The sequence below is a fragment of the Aspergillus welwitschiae genome (genome assembly GCF_003344945.1).
Source record: "Aspergillus welwitschiae strain CBS 139.54b unplaced genomic scaffold BDQ94scaffold_118, whole genome shotgun sequence".
Classification (NCBI taxonomy): Eukaryota; Fungi; Ascomycota; class Eurotiomycetes; order Eurotiales; family Aspergillaceae; genus Aspergillus; species Aspergillus welwitschiae.
In genome coordinates, this window is record NW_020798812.1 from 1 (window position 1) to 18,606 (window position 18,606).

Below are 18,606 nucleotides of genomic sequence, written 5' to 3' on the forward strand. Positions count from 1 at the left end.
AATGCTGGAGCCTGAATTGAGCACAGAGTGATATTCTTCCAGCCTACTCGAGATCTCGTTTAACGGGCTATCGGCGAGCTCAAGAGAGCGTAGATCCTCTTTACGTTGGGGGTCTGCAAAGTTAATCGCTTCATCGACGTGCAAAACCTGCTTAACGGTCTGTATAGATCCGTGGCTGGTAGCTGTGGCTTCCCAATCCATGATGTGAACTTTCTCAGTCATCTCCAGAGTATCCGATATGAACGTGGCGAGGTTTTGCGAGACATGACTATTACACTTTCAGCAACCGCTGACAAAGGTTTTGTAACGTATCAGTCCCACCCAAAAACAATGTCAGCTGGTTGCTGACGTGAAGCGGGCGCGACAAGTAACGTAATCGGACCCCGAACCGGACGCCGCCGCCGCGTTCCCCTACCAAAACAACGCGTACACCACTAAATCGTCAATTTGGAGCTTATACAACTCGTCTTTCTTTTTTCTTTTTCTTTTTTCTTAAGTATGAAGGTTTTATCTCGTGATGTAAGTAAGACTTGCTCTTGCAGTTGAGGCTTTTCAGCAAGGCAAATTTGTGTCAAAAGCTGCATGCGCAACCGCATTTGATGTCAAGATGAGCAGCTCATCAAAAGATCGATTAAATGGCACGAATCCTCGTACTGAATTACTCGCAAATTCAGAGAAGCCCTCTTATACAGAGGAACTAACGCTTAAAGAATGAATTCTTGATATGGTAAGCGAGGACTTCCTCTTACCCTATCGCGTGTCCGTCATCTGGCCGAATTACTCCTACATTCAAAATGAAGCCATCTAAAAGCATCTCTTTAAGTGAGCGCTGGGTCCATCAATATACACAACGACATCCTGAATTGAAGCCAAAGTATACATCTAAGTACGATTATCAATGTGCTAGATGTGAAGATCCCAAGGTCCTACAGAAATGGTTCGGTCTAGTCCGTGAAACAGTCCAGAGATATGGTATTCTAGAGGAAGATATCTACAACATGGATGAAACAGGCTTTCAGATGGGAATAGCCTCAACTGTACATGTTATATGTGGTAGTGAATCACGCGATGCCCGTGCAAAGGCTATACACCCTGAAAATCGGGAATGGGTTTACTCTAAGTACGACTATTAGTGCTTCAGGAACAGTCCTTCCTCCACAACTAATCTGTACTGCGAAATGACATCAATCTCTATGGTACGAAGCTATTCCCGAGTCATATCGTATCAGCGTTAGTGAGAACGGTCGGGGAAATAATGAGATTGGCTTTGAATGGCTTCAGAATCTTTTTGAACAGTATACCAATACACAAACAGCTGGCCGATATTGACCTTTGATTCTTGATGGCCATGGAAGCCATGCAACTCAATTCGATCAATTTTGTACACCACGAAGAATCATTCCTTTATATATGCCTCCACATTCGTCTCATAAGCTACAGCCTTTGGATGTTGCTTGCTTCGGACCATTGAAGTCTTTCTACGGCAAACGAATCAGCGAAGCTTTTCGAAACGGTGATAAATCAATCAATAAAACAGACTTCTTATATCAGTATCAGCAAATACACCACCCAGGCATTCCCCAAAGCAAATATACTAAGTGGTTCCAGAGCACGGGCCTTGTTCCTCTTGATATACAAAATGTTCTATCTACTCTACGTATTCAAATGAAAACACCACCACCACCACCACCACCAACCTTTTCACATTCAAATACATCATTCTATCTTTGCAAAACACCTGCAAATCTATATCAACTTGATCGAAAGAAAAGCCAAGATCTTGCAGATCAAGGCTTATCAACATTAGTTGCTGATAACGTACTTGAAAAGGTAATCAAAGGCGCTGAGATTGCAACGCAAAAGCTGTTTTACTTCAAGTCCGCCAACTCCCTACAGCAGAACCACCAAAAAAGAAGAAGGAAACAACATCCCGCACTTATATACAGAATGTAGGAATATTACCAGGACTGGAAGCAATTCAAAGACACCAGGAATATGAAAATGCAGTTCAAGAGGCCATACAACTAGACCAAAGCCTCGCAGTCCTCCTCAGTGCAGTGCCTGCGGTGTGATTGTCCATAGTTGTTTGAATTGCCAGTCAAGATCATAGAACGCCTCAAATTGATAATGTATGATGTTTTTCCTAGTATTGGAAAACTTCATAACATGGTAGCCTCCGAGAGGGGCCCCCGCTGCCGCCGCCGGTTCGGTGTCCGACTACTTTAACCAGTTACGATTAACTAAACTAGTTTATAAATCCGCCCTTGAGGCATTTGTGACTACAAAGCCACTCCATGAGGGCCAAATAGGAGTGCATATTTCAGCCAATCATGGTGAATGCTCAAGAAAGCAAGTGTGCAGCTGTAAGGACTACGAATTTCGATGCAAGGACCAAATTGCCGGGTCAGCTGCTCAGAAGATTAAGTTCAACAGGCAATAGGCAACACGGAAGTATTAGTAGAAGAGACCGAAGATGATTGAGCTTCACGCAGCCGCACCGTTCGCATGGACATGCCCGCCTTCCCCCGTGGAATCGTATATAGGCTACCTGCTATCGTATAATGAGTATTCTGAGAGCGGGGCGGAATGTGTTGGATAATGTGCCGAGCCGAGGAGACTAATCTGCTTATCCTTTCCTTTCGGCGTCCGTCGATTTCAGATAATGATGAGTCTTTCACTGCGAGGATTGAGCATTTAGTACGAGAAAACAACCAACAGCGAGTGGAGCTCGATCGCCTCCAACATAAGGTCACGGAGGTCACCGACATATCCGAAGGCTGGAAAATGAGATGCACGCAGCTAGAAAAGGATCTTCTTAGGGAGCAAGGCATAGTATGCAGCTTGGAAGAAGCATTAAGCGATCTTCAACGCCATGTACATGAAGCTGTCCAATCATCGAGGCAGCGTTGAATTCGCCAGGTTAACTGTGAAGACACTGCTTTGGCTCCCACGGAGGTTGATCGGAACTGAATGAGGTATTGGGTTCCTTCGGCAAAGTCAAAGTGACCAGCTGATTACTGCTGCAACTACCAAGCACGCGGTGCGGGGGCACATTTCGTTCTTGCAGGTTCCCGCCCCTTGTTGTCTGCCGCTTGTTACTTATATAACCGTCCGCAGAAAGGTGCCATAACAATCCAGTAGAGAGCTCCCTGTACTAGTGAACAGACCCGCATATTTTGTTCCCGGGCATGGCATTCAACGAGACTATCAGCCGTGGCACTCCAGTCGTAGTTATATAAAAGACCACGCCACTGCTTGAGAGTGCAGATATACACAGCAGCCCTTAGCCCAGTATCATACCACCATACAAAAGCAATTTCAGTCAGAAATCGGGAGCATTGATATCATGGCTAGCGGGGTGGAAGAGCCCACGGTAGATAGAAATTTCGTGGTCAACAATGCCAACGAGAGTGACCCCAACCTTGACCACCGTGACCTTTCATCGCAGAACTTGGAAGACAATGACGTTCCTCCAATTCAAAGCACGATCCAAACAGCGCCATGCGAGCAAGCTATAGCTGCACCGCCGCGGACATTAAATGGAATCGATATACAGCCCTGTGGTCAACTCGATGTCGGTGGCCGCAAGACTGTCTTGGAGGGCAGCGGCCTACCTCCTGAGCCAGACCATTTCAACATGGCGATGCTCCGGCTACTTTCCTTGTATCCGGCGGACACGTCGAGATACCGACGCTTTCGGCACACTGTGCACCGCAAAGGTGTTGTAATAGTCCGGCGTCAATTGAAAATCATGAGCCGTTGTGTCAGCGAAGCACTCCGAGCGTCAGATGGATCAATCAACGGTACAGAATTTGTGCGCTTGGTACTGCGACATCATCCATATTATGGTCAGACAATAATTGCAGCAAACGTCCTGAGACAGCTACTACGACGCCTCGCCAAGACCAATCGTCGAAGCCTACTGAACATTGCGGAAACGGTCATCAGACACTAGGTCATCCAGAAGGACTTATCAGAGTTATCGCTGAATGACGACGACTATACAATGTCACTGCCGTCCGCCTGTGTCGTTCATGTCGATGTGGACAACATCACGAAATGTGAAAGAACATAGAGGGTCTACAATCCTTAATTCCAGCCCTGGCGTTTTCGAGCACATTGTGCTTGGGTGCTATGTACGAAGCTGTTTCAATTCGGTAACACTCTGCATTTATACATATCATTCGCCATCCTCGTCCTCCGCATACCTAGCCACCACCTCTAATGAGAAGCGCTGGTGCCTTGGTCCTCCTGGACATGCACCACGGGTACAATGACCGCCACTTTCTCCTGTTCGTGTGTCGGTCCGTCCGCACCGCCCGCTGCAGGACCCTCGGTCATCTTGAAATTCTCACACGTTTCAACCATGTCAATCACACTGTCCCGCATTTTTTGGATCGCTTCCCGAAAGTGGCACAAGCGGGCTTCCTCGTCCCGGCAGCGACGGTTCAACTGGGTGTTTTCGTCGACGAGGCGGGCGTGGGCGACCTGCAACTGACCGTTTTCCTTCTCAAGGCGCGAGCACTTGGCATGCTGCGCGACGTACGATTCACAGAGGCGCCGGTAGTCAGCCAGCAGTCGCGCGTCTTGCTCTACAAGAACTGGCTTATCATCATCCAGTCGCTGCTCCAACTCGCGAATCGGGGGACAGAATGACTCGACGGCCGGGCCAATGGAAGTGACCTTCTCATCTTTCGACAGCGCTTCCTTGGGAAGTGGCGGTGCCATGTCCTAGGAGGTGTCAGCTCATGCCGGAATCTCCAATACTGTATACTGTATGCTTGGTGCAACAAGAAGGAAAGTATCTTCGACGGCTGCTGGGATGGTTCAACAGCCTTGGACGTCTTGTCATTGTCACGGTGTCCCGGGCCTGGTCCCGCCCAGTCCTCGCGCTTGCGCTTGACCGGCCGTCCCCGATCATTGAAGTCACTCATGTCGTTTGGTAATGCTTTTGCTGAATCGGAAGAGTGGTTGTGGATGCTTCTGGTCCCGGGACTCGTTGCGGTGGCTCCTTTTATACGGCGAGGTACTATGGTGCCAGACTTGCTCAATTCCGTCTCACTTTCGAGTAAACGCCTCTGAAAAGCTTTGCCTGGCCTGGCCTTGGTCTCGAAGTGCGATTTACCCACCATCCTCTAGAAACCCTTTTTGGGGATTTCAATCGTGAGCCGAGTTTGGTTGGCCGTGTTCTGGTGATGGTGGTTTTGCCCACACCCTACAGCACAGCGACGGTCAAGTCAGACGCGGGCAGTTGGCTGCACGGCTGGTGGGTATAATAACCACAAAAAGTTCTTCATTGACCTGGCTGTGGATATCCTGTGGTAGATGCTAGCAATATAGGATTTTGTGCGTCCCGCAAGATCCTTGTGCTAACCATGCCATGCGTTTTGGATGTCCTTGCATGCTTCAAGATTGGTCAGGGCGAGCGTATTCTTGGTTCTTGAGGGCTAGAGCTGGCTGGTTCGCAAGATTCCACGCACTAGAGGTCACAGCTCGCCAGGCATGTGGCCATGACCGGGCCTTGATCCTGGGAGCCGGGTAGAAATGGATCATCCATTCTCAAGACAATGGATTTTTTCACTTGTCTAGTCGATAAGTATCGGCCACTGAGGCCACGTACATCTGAGAACAGAAGATTTAAATACGCATAGATACCTAGAGTTACCGGTATTGTGGTCTTAACTGATGACCTCAAATGCTGTAGCAACACGGACTATCATAGCTGAAAGCAGCATGAGTACTCATAATAGTATGCGAGTAAACTCAGAGACTGCAGAGTTGGACAATTCCATTGCTACGAGCACAACCGCCTGGCCCTCAAGATAGCAGTATCCACCAAGGCAAAACAAAACAGTAACTTGCTCTGCTCTCCTAACCGACAGGTTCTCGGTGACTGAGATATTCCGTCTTGAGCACACGGTACACACACACACACACACACACACACACACACACACACACACACACACACACACACAATTCATTAACGCCCGGCGGCTCAGCCGAAAGGGCAACTATCACTAATCTATCAACACGAAATCTAGTGTACATCTGCAGTATCTCCTTCGAGCCCATACATATATCCTTTCAGTATATGTCCACTCAGCTGTCAATATCGTAGGAATCCCTGTGGGGTTAGTAGTTTTGTTGATAGACTGGCTTGAAGGCACTTCTTCAAGTGTTCAACATCCTATCCTCGGCAGTTGAAGCGCGTCTACCATTCTTGGCACAAGGTGGTTGGTGTAGGTTAGTTGGGGAAAGGGTGTCGTTGTCTTGATTGACATGGTTAGGTGGCGTCGAGTCGGCCCGTGGCGATGGCAAATCGTATTGAGGCTCGTACTGCCTCCAAGTTCGGCGTCCATTGCTGATCATCGGAAGGCGATTTCCCGCCCAGGCAGAGGGAGAGATTGCCCCGCTGAGTTCGAGAACATTGTAGCAGTGCGATCCGTTGCGTAGTCCACTTCCGACACCGGAAGAGAAAATGCTCCACGGTTTCTCTTGCTTGTCCGCATGCACACTGGTCTGTCTGCGCGACATTGATCCGGTACAGATATCCATTTAATCTTGCCATGCCGGTCCGGAGTTGAGCCAGCACGGTCGCTTCTTTCCACGATAATCCATCATACAGCTGTCGCGTGTGCTTTCCTGGAAGTGCTGCATCCACTCGTTTGACATGTCTCCCTACGTCCTCTGGCAAGGCTTTCGTGGTGAGTGCTTGGGATCGTGCGAGATTCAAGGTTGTTGACTTCATTCTGGAAACCTGTGCTTGTGGAATAGCGTCCTCATGGGTCGCGGCCCTGGCCTGCTCCTTAGCTAGGCCCAGTAATTTGTTGTCTTCGCTGCTAGGGACCCAAAGAATCTTGATATGGTTTCCTTTTCTCCGCAGTCTGTTCATCAGCTTGTACGTCTGGCAGACGAACTCCTGGCCTGACTGTTGTCGAGGGTTCTGTATCGTGAGGGCCGCCGCTTTGTTGCTTGTGAGCAGCCTGAGCCTGAACCCTTTCAGTCCCACCAGCCCGTTCAATGTATGAGCTATAGCCGCTAGCTCTGCGGAGAATGGATTTTGCTCTGATCTTGTGCCCAGTGTCATGGAAAAGGTCTTCAATTTCAGTTTTCGATATCGAGGTGGCTGCTTTTCGATTGCTACCCCAAATCCTACAAACCCGTTCCGTGCCGAGCTGCTGATCGCGATCTGTATTGATCCACCCGGTGCAGACTGCGGGTCCGGCATGGTTTCGCCATCAGTCTGCATACGTGTCTCCCATGGCGCTAATGTAAACGGGTTAATCGTCTCCAGTGTTTCCATATCAATATTCTTCAGCGCGTCTGCCACCTGGTACAGCGGCGAACGGTGGAACCGTCTGCATTTCCTGATCCGAGCTGTAGTTCGGCGGAGCGGATTGGTATCAGGGAGCGTGTGGAGGTCGGTCCACATTTTCACGGCCCGCCTCCAAAAACGGTGTTGCGCCGTGGCAATATGAGCCTCTGCCTCCGCGACGCTGGTTGCAACGGTATGAAATGTCCCGATGATTGCGTGCGCTCCCACCCTTTGGACTCGGTTGATCGGCCCCGTGGCCTTATTTTTGAATGCATGCATCCAGACATTAGACGCGTAGTCCACTACGGGAGCCACTGTCGATGTGAATAGCTGCCGCGCTGTTGATGGGGACAGACCTCGAAGTCGTCGAAGCTCCATCACTGCCTCAAGGCCCTTGGACGCTGCCCTTGCATTGTGTTCCTTGTATTTGAGACTGGTGTCCATCAGGACGCCCAGAATCTTGACATGGTCTTTGGGTTCAACGGTTTGTCCCTTGATGGTGAAGGGCTCCCGGTCCAATTTGTAAGCCTTGGGGGTGAAGTGTATGATGGCTGTTTTCTCGGCTTCAAAGTTGCCCCACTTCGTCTTTCCCAGTCAAGCGCTTCTTTAATGATTCCCTCAATTCCTTCCCGGTTGCTCTCTGCAGTTGGCCCCGTCACCCACGCGGTAAAATCATCTACGAACGCAATCGCACCTCCCTGGCCGTCGATTTGACGTTGTACGAGGTCTGCGTTGAAGAAGAGGAACAGGATTGGAGATAGCGGCGAGCCCTGCGGCAGTCCAGCCTGTGGCAGGCTGTGGGTCTCAGACAGTTGCCCATTGATTTGAATGGTCGCCGTTCGTTCCGAGCAGAACGCCTCAACCCACCGGAGTAGATCCTCCGGTATGCCTCGCGCTTTCATCCTCTGAAGTAACCGTTCTTTGCAGACTCCATTGTAGGCTCCCTTGACATCGAAGCTGATCAAGCTCACGACGCGTCGGCCGCGCCATGCCGCGTAGATTTGCTCCTGCAGGAGTACGAGTGCTTGTTCTGCGGACCGCTGCTTTCGGGCGCCGAAGTGGCTGGTCGGGAGCAAACCGTGAGTCTCCACCGCGTGTGAGATCCTTTCTGCGACCACGGATTCCAGTATCTTGCCCAGCGTCGCGAGGAGTGAGATTGGTCTCCATGCTTTGGCAATGGTGTGGTTCTCTTTATTTGGCTTTTTAAGCGGTATGATCTTCGCATGTCTCCACTATCTTGGCAACGTGCCTTCTTCCAGCGACGCCTGGAAGAGATCCAGGACTCTGTACTTGACCGTAGGCCAAGTCATCTTCCAGACTATTGCTGGCAGACCGTCTTCGCCAGGTGCCTTCCAAGACTTTGCCGCCATCAGCTGTCGCTCGATTTCCTCCATCGTAATGGCAGGCATCTCGACTGGCGCTCTTTGTGGTCGAGTCCCTTCATCGTCAATGTTGTCCGGCAGGGGCGGGAAGAATTTGGCCAGCAATTCTTCTGCCTGCTCCGTGTGATCGGTGGTCGTGGTGGTGTGGCGGACAGTCTTCTCTAGGATGTGAAACTTCTTTTGGAACGTGGCGCCGAATCGTAACTAGCTAGTAACGTAACCTACGATTAGACGGACCACTCTATAATCCCATATAAGATGTGCTAATTCGGATCAGAATCTTCCAGGAAGCATATCAGTTCGGAAGCTGTGCCTTTGTTTATAACTTGAATAAGCAGTAAAGAATTTCCATTAAGTCTTTTTTTAATAGTTTTCTCGGGTTTATTTATTTAGGGAATCTTAATTATCTTAAATTACAGTAAAATACAGGTACCTAATATTCTCAGGCTTTCATGAGGGCTCTTAAGATTATTAAAAGTAGTTTAAGTATTCTTAAGTGTCTTTATAACATACTGTAGTATTAAGTTCCTGTAATCTCTGATATTTAAGATATGCTAGCTTAGAAATTGCATCTTTGTATAGCATTACAGGGTGGTCTGTCTGATCGTGGGTTGCTGTTAACGTTTCCTAGGTAGTGAACTATGGCGCAGATCCCTCATTTAGTCATCGTCGGATAGCTTTCTGATCCCATCCCTCACCCACCAATAAGCAAGCATTATCGCTTCACCCAATTATGGACAAATGTGCAACTGGTAAATTAGAGATGGAACTATGATACCCGAAAAGCAGGAGGTCTAGACTCCGTCGGACGCGGAACGGAACCGGATGCCGTGGCCAGCCTATTAAGGCATCCTGTATCAGGCCATCATTCTGACGTCGGTGATATTGATCGCGGCGTAATCGTTTGTTCGTAAATCCTTCAAAAGCAACACCTGGCATCTTGGGTATTTGGTGAGATTGCCCTTTTGAAAGAAAAACAGAGCCAGCTTCGTCCCCGCCATTTCAAGAAAGGATTCAAACTTGAGCTGCAGCCGCTCTAGACTACTGCACTACAGAATATGCCTTGCGCAGATATCCAATTCCAAACAGCTGACTACGTTACATTGCGAGGTTGGCTCTTCCACCCACCAATGGAATTGTCGAAAAGAAGACTGCCTTGCCTGGTTATGTCTCATGGCTTCTCCGCCTTGAAGGAAATGGAGCTTGTTTCTTTTGCAAAATACTTTACTACGAATCTGCACATTGTTTGTCTTGTGTACGATAACCGAGGTTTTGGCGACAGTGACACGAAGGGAGGCCAACCTCGGCATGAGATTCTTCCTACTCAACAGACTAGTGATATATCAGACGCCATTACTTACGCTCAATCTCGGCCCGAGATTGATCCTAATCGCATTGGTATCTGGGGCAGTTCATACAGTGGCGGACACGTGCTATTGGTTGGAGCAGTTGACCGGCGAGTGAAGGCAGTTCTATCCCATGCTCCTTTTGTAGATGGGTGGGAGAACTTGAATCGACTCCTCCAGTCGGATATGGTGGACGAAGTGAACAAAGCGTTTCAAGAAGGTACGTAGCTTAATCCAAAGCAAAGTGATTTGAACCATCGCCTGATGTATATTAGACCGGTTGGCTCGGGCTGCAGGAAAACCCCCCGCAATGATAGCTGTAGTAGACGAAGATCCTCTGAAACCATCCGCACTTCCCACACGTGACAGCGATCAATTCTTTAGTGCATGGGAAGCTAAATCGAAATGGAAAAACGAGGTCAGACTGAAAAGGTAACCTCCGCTCCCCACTGTGGATAATCTACATACAAGCCTAATCCCAACGCCGAATTCTCATTAGTCTCGAAGCTGCTCGCGCATACAAGCCTGCTGCGCATATTCACCATATTTCACCCACCCCGCTGCTGTTAACTGTGGGAGCAAATGATGTGATTACACCGACTGATATCGCTCTGGAGGCATATTCGCGGGCCCGCGAGCCAAAGAAATTGCACATCTTCCCTGGGGGTCATTTCGATGGTTATACTGGTAAATGTTTCGAACGTATCGTATCAGCCCAAGCGGATTTTCTGAACCAGCATTTGCTTATATAGCCTCTGGTTGTTCAAATATTGGTTTATAACATCAAGTGCAAACACTGGTATCATCATAGTACGACGAGTACGGATGTGAGACCCCTAACCATCCATTGTGTAGCCTCAACACATCGAGACAGTTCATCTGCATGATATGCTCAGTCATACATTTGTCAATACGTCTGTCATTCTTTGACAGAGCACCAGGGTAGCATGCGAAGGCTTCAAATACCAATTATCAACATGGCAAGATCGTGTGGCAATTCCACTGCCCTGCCACTTTGCGAGGCTTTTCGCCGAGCCCAAGCCCTAATTCTGGACAACACTAAAAAAGGCATTCCACCTCCTGTATGGTATCACCCAAAATCTGAAATCGTTTTCCTGATACAGATTCCACAGTTAACACTGCCCCGTCTTGGAATACAACCAATGTGTGCAAAAATATATGCGCCAATTCCTTAGGAGCCTCTTGGTTAACCGCATTAATTGGAGATATCGAGAACTTATCATAGGCCCGCACATTTTCTCTCAAATGACACAGGAAGAGTTTCGTACGAACACGGATGTTTCTGCACTTTAGACATGGGTGACGAGGCTGTCGACGCCATTATAGTAATGGTCAAATCAACACTGTTATCCCATCTGCTAATCATGCTATACAGGCGAGAAGAGAGGCGGCTGAAGAGTGAATGCTCTTCGATGTTCACTGATTAGAAGAAATTCAACATAGAGATGAGAATTGTTTTAGTCAACCTCGTTTGGCAATGGGAATGGGAATACCCTAACCCGTACACTTCAACTTTCTGGACTACTTTGATCGCAGTGCTGGTTGCCGTGAAATGCGAGCGAGGCTTAGCGTGCAATCCAGCAATGTCGATGCGCCACAGTATCTGAAAAGCTAGTATAGCGGCCCGAGAATAGCAAACCTTTTGTCTGCTACCAGTCTGCCCGTTGGAATGTAGTTGCTTCGTTGATTAAAACCACGTTTGGCCGGAATCTAGACATGATTGATCAACACGTGGCCACTCTCTGGAACTTGGGACCGTTCAGTGCTCCACCCGCATGCCTTGTTTTCCGAATGGGTTTAGTTGAAGGGATGGCCGCGTTCCTTAAGAACCTCGCATCCTGCTAATGTCCCACTTCCCAAGTTTCGCCCCGTTCGCAACCTCCCCGAAACCTCATGCTCCATGAAACCCCATGCCCCCGCCCTGCATCCCAAGGCTGCCGACAGCCCTATGTCATTTACCACCAACATTTCTGTGCCGTACATACCACCCAGACAAAAGGCCTCGACCGCATGCCGTGAGTGCAAGCGCCGGAAGTGCAAGGTAAGCAGCCCTTGTTCACCTTACGGTTTCCCTTTTTCACAAGTTGGAACTCGATGCAGGATGGGGATATGCGACGGAAGCTAGGCAACAGGCGCAAGATTGATAAACTAGAAAAGGAGTGTGATCTGTTCCAGCAATTGGTGAAGACGCTGCGTGGCAGCCCTTATGACGAGGCCTTGCACCTACTGGATCTTATTCGCAGGAAAGTGCCTCCGGCCCAGTTAGAGCTCTCCATCGACAGTAGACTGGCAGAGCAAGACCAGAAGCAGACACCTATCTGGCCCGGCCGGTACGACCACGCGCGATCGTCATCCGACTCCAAAGGTCCCCATTGCATCTCCCTGCATCGCGCTCGGAGTACCAAACAACTGGTCGACGCTCCCATCTGTTATATCCCAGCAAAGCCTTGGCCTTCGGTCACCGGATCCGATGAATTCGTGTCACATTTGGTCTCGATCTGGCTTACGTGGAGTCAACCTTTCTACAACTTGGTGAATCGGGATCTTTTCCTTCGCGATGCTCAGGCAGAGGTGCCTACGTCAGAGTTCTGTTCCCCGTTCCTGATGAACTGTATTCTTACAGAAGCCTGTGTAAGTGCTGCCGTGGAGTGGACCAGTTTCCCAGTCACTAATCATCTTTGTCCTCGCAAAGCTCTACTCGGATCACCCTGAAGCCTACGCGGACCCAACCAACAGCAATTAAAAAGGACTCCATTTCTACGAAGAGGCCAGACAATGGTTGACAAAGTGGATGGTCAGTGTGACTTGGCTACTTCGCAGGGCTGCGGACTGTTTACTATCTGGTGGGTCTTCCGTCCGCCAGCGGCCGCAATCTATGATCCATAACGCTAATGGGCTATCCATAGCAAAGGTGCGCTGGGAAGAGACCAAGAGGCGTGGTGGCATCTACATCAACTTCACGATTCACCGCAGGCTACTCAGGACCCTACCCGCTACTAACCACTTTAACGCCACAGGGCCGGGTTGCTAGTGATGCTGCTAACTGGGCCATATACAATCTCTCAGCGTGCGTGCCAATGCACTTTCCTGGCCTGCTTTCGTCTATTCTAATCCAAAGCGTTCAGAATGACATCGATCGCATGGATGAAGTATCTTCCAGCTCCTCAGCCCGACCGACCTCGTCCTTCATGCGATCATGGCTTTCTAGAAACCTGAATTCCATATCCGCGCCAGGCCAGTGCCGTTCAGTCGCATAGTGCTTGCGTGTTCAGCAATCTTTGCGAGCTGAGCACAATCAGTATGTATGCGAGTGCACTGATCTTCGGCAGTGGCCAGATACCGCCCCTAGATAGTCTCACACGCACTTTGAAGACGGTTCGAGAGAAACTGGATCAATGGAGAGATAATCTGCCCGAGTGCCTTACTCCAGAGAACGTTACAGTACCACATGCTCTTACTTTGCAGTAAGTGGACCTTTGTCTCCCTTAATATGGTACTGAGATTTCTCACTTTATGCGCCACGCAGTATGGTGTACCAGGCAAGTGTGATGATCCTATGGGGACTTCTCAAAGAGCAAGGTGATGCTGCCCAGTCCAGCACTAAAAACATCAGGCTCGCAGCGAGGCAAGTCTGCCTCAACGCAGCGGAGGCCTTTGTTCAGCTCCTCCGCAATTATCGCACCAAATGGGGGATTGACTATATGTCCCTTACCACCATAATCTGCCTGAACACGGCGCTGTTCACTCTGCTAGATGAACTCGGTGATCTGGGGTGTAAAAACGCCTTCATGGAGCTCTGTTTAGTTGCCCGTGCCTGTTCCCGCAAGTGGCCTCTGATGAAAGGCCACATGCGTATGTTGCAACTCTCAGCACAGCGCAAGTGTGTGAGTCTTCTTCCGGAGACCCATGCGCTATTCGTTGACTTCGAAGCAACCATATGGGACAGACATGATCATGAACGCTTTAGAGGTATTTATCCCAACTTGAGCGTTCTTGCCAGAATAGGAGGCGATCGTGCCACAAGTGACGCGGAGTTGGGGAGCTTTTTAGAGAAGTGGGACTCTTCGGATACACTCTAAAGCCCTGAATGTATGGCGCAAAATGCTCGCATTGCTGCTCAAGAGTTGGCTTACACACATCTCGTGCAGGCGGTAGACGAAAGTAATGGCACCAATATCCGCTGGCCAATCATAGCTGTTTCTCAATCCCCCTTCATCGGAGCCGAAAATTGTCTGAGGCAAGGTACACGCACATACCGTAGCTGATCCACTCTGTGGTGAATCACATCCATCCACCATCCGTATACGCGGAATAGAAAGCCCTTATCAACTACCCAAGAGTAAGAGCAATGATTGATCCGGGGACAATGTGCTGTACCGATGCCAACCACAGCGTGTTAATGACACTGCGGGGCTATATATAAAATAACGAGCATGATAACGAACCGACTCGATCCGGCAGCCTGATCGTACACAGGAGTCTGTGAATGTTCACGCCTTCCAATCTACTGTAACGACCCAGCTGAAGTGGCCTGTAGTAAAATACAAATTACTAAAATACAGCACCCCGGTTTTCGTGTCTGCTGACCGCAGGTTGCGATGTATGATACGACTGAACGTAATAATGCTAGACAAGTGTGGGAGGAAGCCCATATAACCTTCCAATGGTCCACTAAGGAATAACAGGGTTGTAATTTGGCCCACCACTTCCTGGCCTCAAACCACGACTCGGCATACCACCGCTTTGCAGGGATGCGTGGAGGAGCCTTTCAGTTTATCGAAGCCAATAAGGTAACAATGGTATTTTGAGCACGGGCCAGTAATCGCTCAGTGGACCTGGACATCCATCAATTCTCGCTTTCATACTCTGGAGGGTGATCGGGACTAAGTCTGGGCAGCATCTTAGCTAATCACTCGCGGGTGTTTCGTGAAATGCCCCACCCGGTAAGGTATGTAAGGGCTCTCTAGTCCTGCTGCAACATACAAAACAGTACGCCCAGACAGAGGATACAGCATATTCTTACGAGTCTTCCGTTCCCCGTTCAACACCGCGTTCTACGGGTACTGCAGCAGCGCTTGGAGCACTCTGCGTTCGAGTCTATCTAGAAATGGCACCCCTAGCTCGGCCAGTCAAACGGATGGGTTTGTGCCGAGAAGGTGGAATTGCACATGGCGTTTAGAGCGCTCGAGCGAAGAAGCCGTATCCATTCCGCATCTAAGGCTTCGATCATCCCAAAGGGGCTGAATCGGTTGCGAGCTGACATTGAAGGCATCCGTCACGCAGCCGTGCACCGCCAGCTACAGGATCATCGTCGTCTGCTACAGCAACTGCACTCGGCCCGAGTGTTTGCAACCGTATGGCTGGGCGACCCGCAGTGTGGAATGGAGATCGAGCAGTGTCAAATGCGGATCAACCGGCTTTTCAGCGGATGGAAGGCACGCAACCGCCGTCTCCAAGACAATCTGGCTGCGCGCATGGGTTGTAACAGGATGCCTAAAGACCGACATCACCAATTTCTCTTGCTCGAGGCGACGAGGAGGCTCTTGGAAAATACCAATCACGATTGTGTTGGGCAAGTGGGCTACATCCTACAAGCGAGCTTTCCGTCATTGTATACGAAGACGTGGGCAGGGCATGCACGGCATGGGATATGACATATTACTGAATACAAAGAGGCCAGGAGCGAGAATACATGATATAAATTCAGCATAGGTTGTTGCTCTTATGGCAACACAAATTAATGCCGCAAGATTGAAGGTAACTCGGTTCGTTGCAGTACTGGGCCTCCAATTGACACCTGAATGATTCCTCCAACTAGTCGAGGAAGAGGGCGAGAGGGCGCTTCCTGAACCATAGGTTGGCTCTGCTTTTGCACCATTGGTGATATGTGTCTGGAATCATCATTATTGACCATCGCAGTAATCAGTGGAGGATCTGGTACATACCTATGTTTCGTCGAGCGCGCCAGGATACGGCGGTGGGAGTCACATAGCAGATGTTTTGTGATAGAATTAAGGCAAGATTCCCTGGCGGTCAAGTCGGTCATGTCTTGAAGTAGTTGCAGCTGTGTATGTGCGATCTCACGCCACTTTAAGTCGACGTCTTGTGGGCAGGGATGCCCGTTGTCTAACAACCCGATGCATCTTTCGCGATGGAGAGGATCGTAACACAGGGCAACGCGTCCATAACTAGCCATGGCCAATTGGTAAACGTGGGTTTAAAAAGAAGATAGGGACAGACTGGCGAGACTGTAGGAAAGTGGCAATTTGTGTGAACAATCTGGGACGGCGCCTGGCCTTGATATAAGTCTGATATTGGTGAAATTTCGGTTCACTTCGATGCCTGCAAAGTGATGTGCGCTACGAAATGCTATTTAAAGAGCCGCACAGTTCTCCCGTGTTTACACGATGACCCGCGAAGACGAAGAACAATCATGCGAATGTGGAACGTCGTAGTAAAGCAGCGGTTGTTCCTCGGAGCAATCGTCACTATCCTAGGAACGAGCTTGTCAGTCGTGGGAGCCATCGACTTCCGAGGGCCCCTAGACTAAAGCTTGGAAATTCCTAGTAGCGTGTGTAGCTTAACCACATTCTCGTCGCCAGCAAGATCGGTTGCCCACCGAACGATTACCGGATGAACCAGGCTCTCTCACGCACCACTATTACCATGGTGCCCCGACGCTTCCTGTACATTGTTGGCTAAGCGCCATCGGAGAGAGGATAGCTCTGCTAGTACTGACATCTGCCGGTCGTCGGTTCGCCCATGTACCAGTCAGCGTGTCTGGCCATGCGGCGGAAGAGGGGTGGAACATTGGGACATTGCCAATGATGACTGCGACAAGGTTCTGCGGCCAGGCCCAGCTACAGGCCTGGGAAGCGCCATTCGTCCCGGTCCCTCATGGTCAAAAATTGATAGGTGAAGGAGTTCCAGTGTGGACAGTCAGTTGGAGGGACGTAGGGTCACAATCGACATGACTCCGAATATCATTGACCATAAGGAAGATGCCACCGCCAAGAGAACCATCGGTTGGAACTCTTCTGACCATGAAGGGCGGGTCCGGGTAAACCTCTTGCGCAGTCAGTTGGTAGAATCGCGTCGGCTATGTCGTTCAGGGTATGTGTACCGGGAGGGGAAAGAGTAAGAGTACCTCAGGCATGATGCTCTAAGTCACCTTGACATCTACATCAATACACGAGACGACGGGCTGAAGTATATAATCCGGAGTTAGGATGGTATCCTGGGTTTTATTCAGGGAATGACAACACTGCAGGATCGAGAGCATGACTAGAGATAGATGTGCTGTTCAGCCACCGAGCGATAATGCGGGCACCAATAGCCTCAGTGACAGGACACACTGTATTAACAAATATCTAGGTTGCTAGTCTGGGCATAGGCTGTTTAAAAAATATTAATGGACAGCCAATGTCCTGTTGTCACATCAGATAATAGAGTTAAAGGTGGTGGTTCACCGCTTCTACAATCTCTGACAATTAGACGGGGAAATTTCACCCTAATCAATGTCTTATGATGGCTTGAATCAACGGCGAATATACATCAGATCCTATTCAGAAAAACATGAGAACAATATATGAATCCCTTGTAGGAGAAAATAGTCGTCATCTGACCTCCAAGCAACAACCGGTCTTTCCGCTTGCATGAAGTCGCGCGTTGCAACTAGCGAAGCACCAACACTCGTCCCCGAATCTGCAATTTGCCGATGAGTCCATCGAAGGGGCGCCGTTCTGGCGAGAGCTGAATACCTATGTTGTGCTAACATCCCTATTCAGAGTACCATATCCCAGACCCCTGGGGCATACGAGATGCTGCTCCACACCAAGACGAGATGCATCGCGTAGAGGCTCGGATGCCAGTGTCCCACCACCCCCAACCGCTCGGGTATGTGCGCAGCACAGCCGGCCGCCGCCAACAAATTCCACGTAGTAATCCGGACGAGCTTAACGGCCAATGGTGGTGGACTTTCCTGTGTCTGCAGAGCATGAACTGATGGTACCAATGCCCAAAACCCAAGCCAGAGGCAATCCCAGTGAAAGCTGCTTCGTGCCATCGACGTGTCTAGAGTCTGAGCGAAGATTGCGCTAATCTTGCTGATGGCCAGGCTGGTCAAGCCGGAAAGGTAGACAGAGCGGAGGTAGCTTTGCTGCCGATAGGCCGCAGCGATACTCGGGACAGCCGTAGTGTACAGGCTGGATGGATGGATGGATGGTTTCATTTACCCTGACCCCTCGCTAAGGCGATATGCAGGCTACTACCACTATATGTATCTCTTTAATAAACACTGGTCCTGTACCACTTCTTAAACGAACTTAGAGCCTCGTCGGGGCCTATTGTGGCCTTTGCGCCGTTGATGTTAGTTAGCTGCCCTTATGGCACGCGGCTTCGAAATCGCTGGGATGCTTCCGCAAAATCCAAGACGGCCTCGACTGTCTTAGTGCGCGAAGCGTTGCTGACTTTACTTCCACCCTCCTGGCAAGATCCGCCCAGCAGGACTGACATGCTATTGAGCGCATCACCGACCTTT

General features: G+C 49.7%; 7 protein-coding genes across 7 annotated transcripts; 5 read left to right on the top strand and 2 right to left on the bottom strand.

Annotated features, from left to right (window-relative positions):
• Window positions 1-2,769: 2,769 nt before the first annotated feature.
• On the top strand, window positions 2,770-3,020 carry BDQ94DRAFT_155553 (uncharacterized protein). The gene is made up of 2 exons (XM_026768486.1): window positions 2,770-2,886; window positions 2,920-3,020. Exons 1-2 carry the CDS (start codon window positions 2,785-2,787, stop codon window positions 2,968-2,970), a joined length of 153 nt encoding a protein of 50 aa, XP_026619452.1. The 5' UTR covers window positions 2,770-2,784; the 3' UTR covers window positions 2,971-3,020.
• Window positions 3,021-3,346: 326 nt separating this feature from the next.
• Window positions 3,347-3,955, top strand: BDQ94DRAFT_176383 (uncharacterized protein; the record flags this gene model as incomplete). Its single annotated transcript, XM_026772684.1, has 1 exon — window positions 3,347-3,955. The coding sequence occupies one exon, from the start codon at window positions 3,347-3,349 to the stop codon at window positions 3,953-3,955; it is 609 nt and encodes a 202-aa protein (XP_026619453.1).
• Window positions 3,956-4,187: 232 nt separating this feature from the next.
• BDQ94DRAFT_177810 (uncharacterized protein) lies at window positions 4,188-4,934 on the bottom strand (the record flags this gene model as incomplete). Its single annotated transcript, XM_026773002.1, has 2 exons — window positions 4,188-4,731; window positions 4,833-4,934. The coding sequence occupies 2 exons, from the start codon at window positions 4,932-4,934 to the stop codon at window positions 4,222-4,224; spliced, it is 612 nt and encodes a 203-aa protein (XP_026619454.1). The 3' UTR covers window positions 4,188-4,221.
• A 4,824-nt stretch (window positions 4,935-9,758) lies between these two features.
• Window positions 9,759-10,798, top strand: fma-AT (acetyltransferase fmaC; the record flags this gene model as incomplete). Its single annotated transcript, XM_026770022.1, has 3 exons — window positions 9,759-10,266; window positions 10,322-10,478; window positions 10,546-10,798. The coding sequence occupies 3 exons, from the start codon at window positions 9,759-9,761 to the stop codon at window positions 10,796-10,798; spliced, it is 918 nt and encodes a 305-aa protein (XP_026619455.1).
• A 1,169-nt stretch (window positions 10,799-11,967) lies between these two features.
• Window positions 11,968-14,332, top strand: BDQ94DRAFT_164493 (fungal specific transcription factor domain-containing protein; the record flags this gene model as incomplete). Its single annotated transcript, XM_026770023.1, has 10 exons — window positions 11,968-12,108; window positions 12,168-12,226; window positions 12,311-12,698; window positions 12,840-12,910; window positions 12,974-12,978; window positions 13,041-13,134; window positions 13,193-13,216; window positions 13,307-13,483; window positions 13,594-14,056; window positions 14,216-14,332. The coding sequence occupies 10 exons, from the start codon at window positions 11,968-11,970 to the stop codon at window positions 14,330-14,332; spliced, it is 1,539 nt and encodes a 512-aa protein (XP_026619456.1).
• A 666-nt stretch (window positions 14,333-14,998) lies between these two features.
• BDQ94DRAFT_177815 (uncharacterized protein) lies at window positions 14,999-15,742 on the top strand (the record flags this gene model as incomplete). Its single annotated transcript, XM_026773003.1, has 3 exons — window positions 14,999-15,015; window positions 15,058-15,127; window positions 15,188-15,742. The coding sequence occupies 3 exons, from the start codon at window positions 14,999-15,001 to the stop codon at window positions 15,719-15,721; spliced, it is 621 nt and encodes a 206-aa protein (XP_026619457.1). The 3' UTR covers window positions 15,722-15,742.
• Window positions 15,743-15,804: 62 nt separating this feature from the next.
• Window positions 15,805-16,263, bottom strand: BDQ94DRAFT_164495 (uncharacterized protein; the record flags this gene model as incomplete). The annotated part of the gene is made up of 2 exons (XM_026770024.1): window positions 15,805-15,958; window positions 16,013-16,263. 2 exons carry the CDS (start codon window positions 16,261-16,263, stop codon window positions 15,805-15,807), a joined length of 405 nt encoding a protein of 134 aa, XP_026619458.1.
• Between the last annotated feature and the right edge of the window lie 2,343 nt (window positions 16,264-18,606).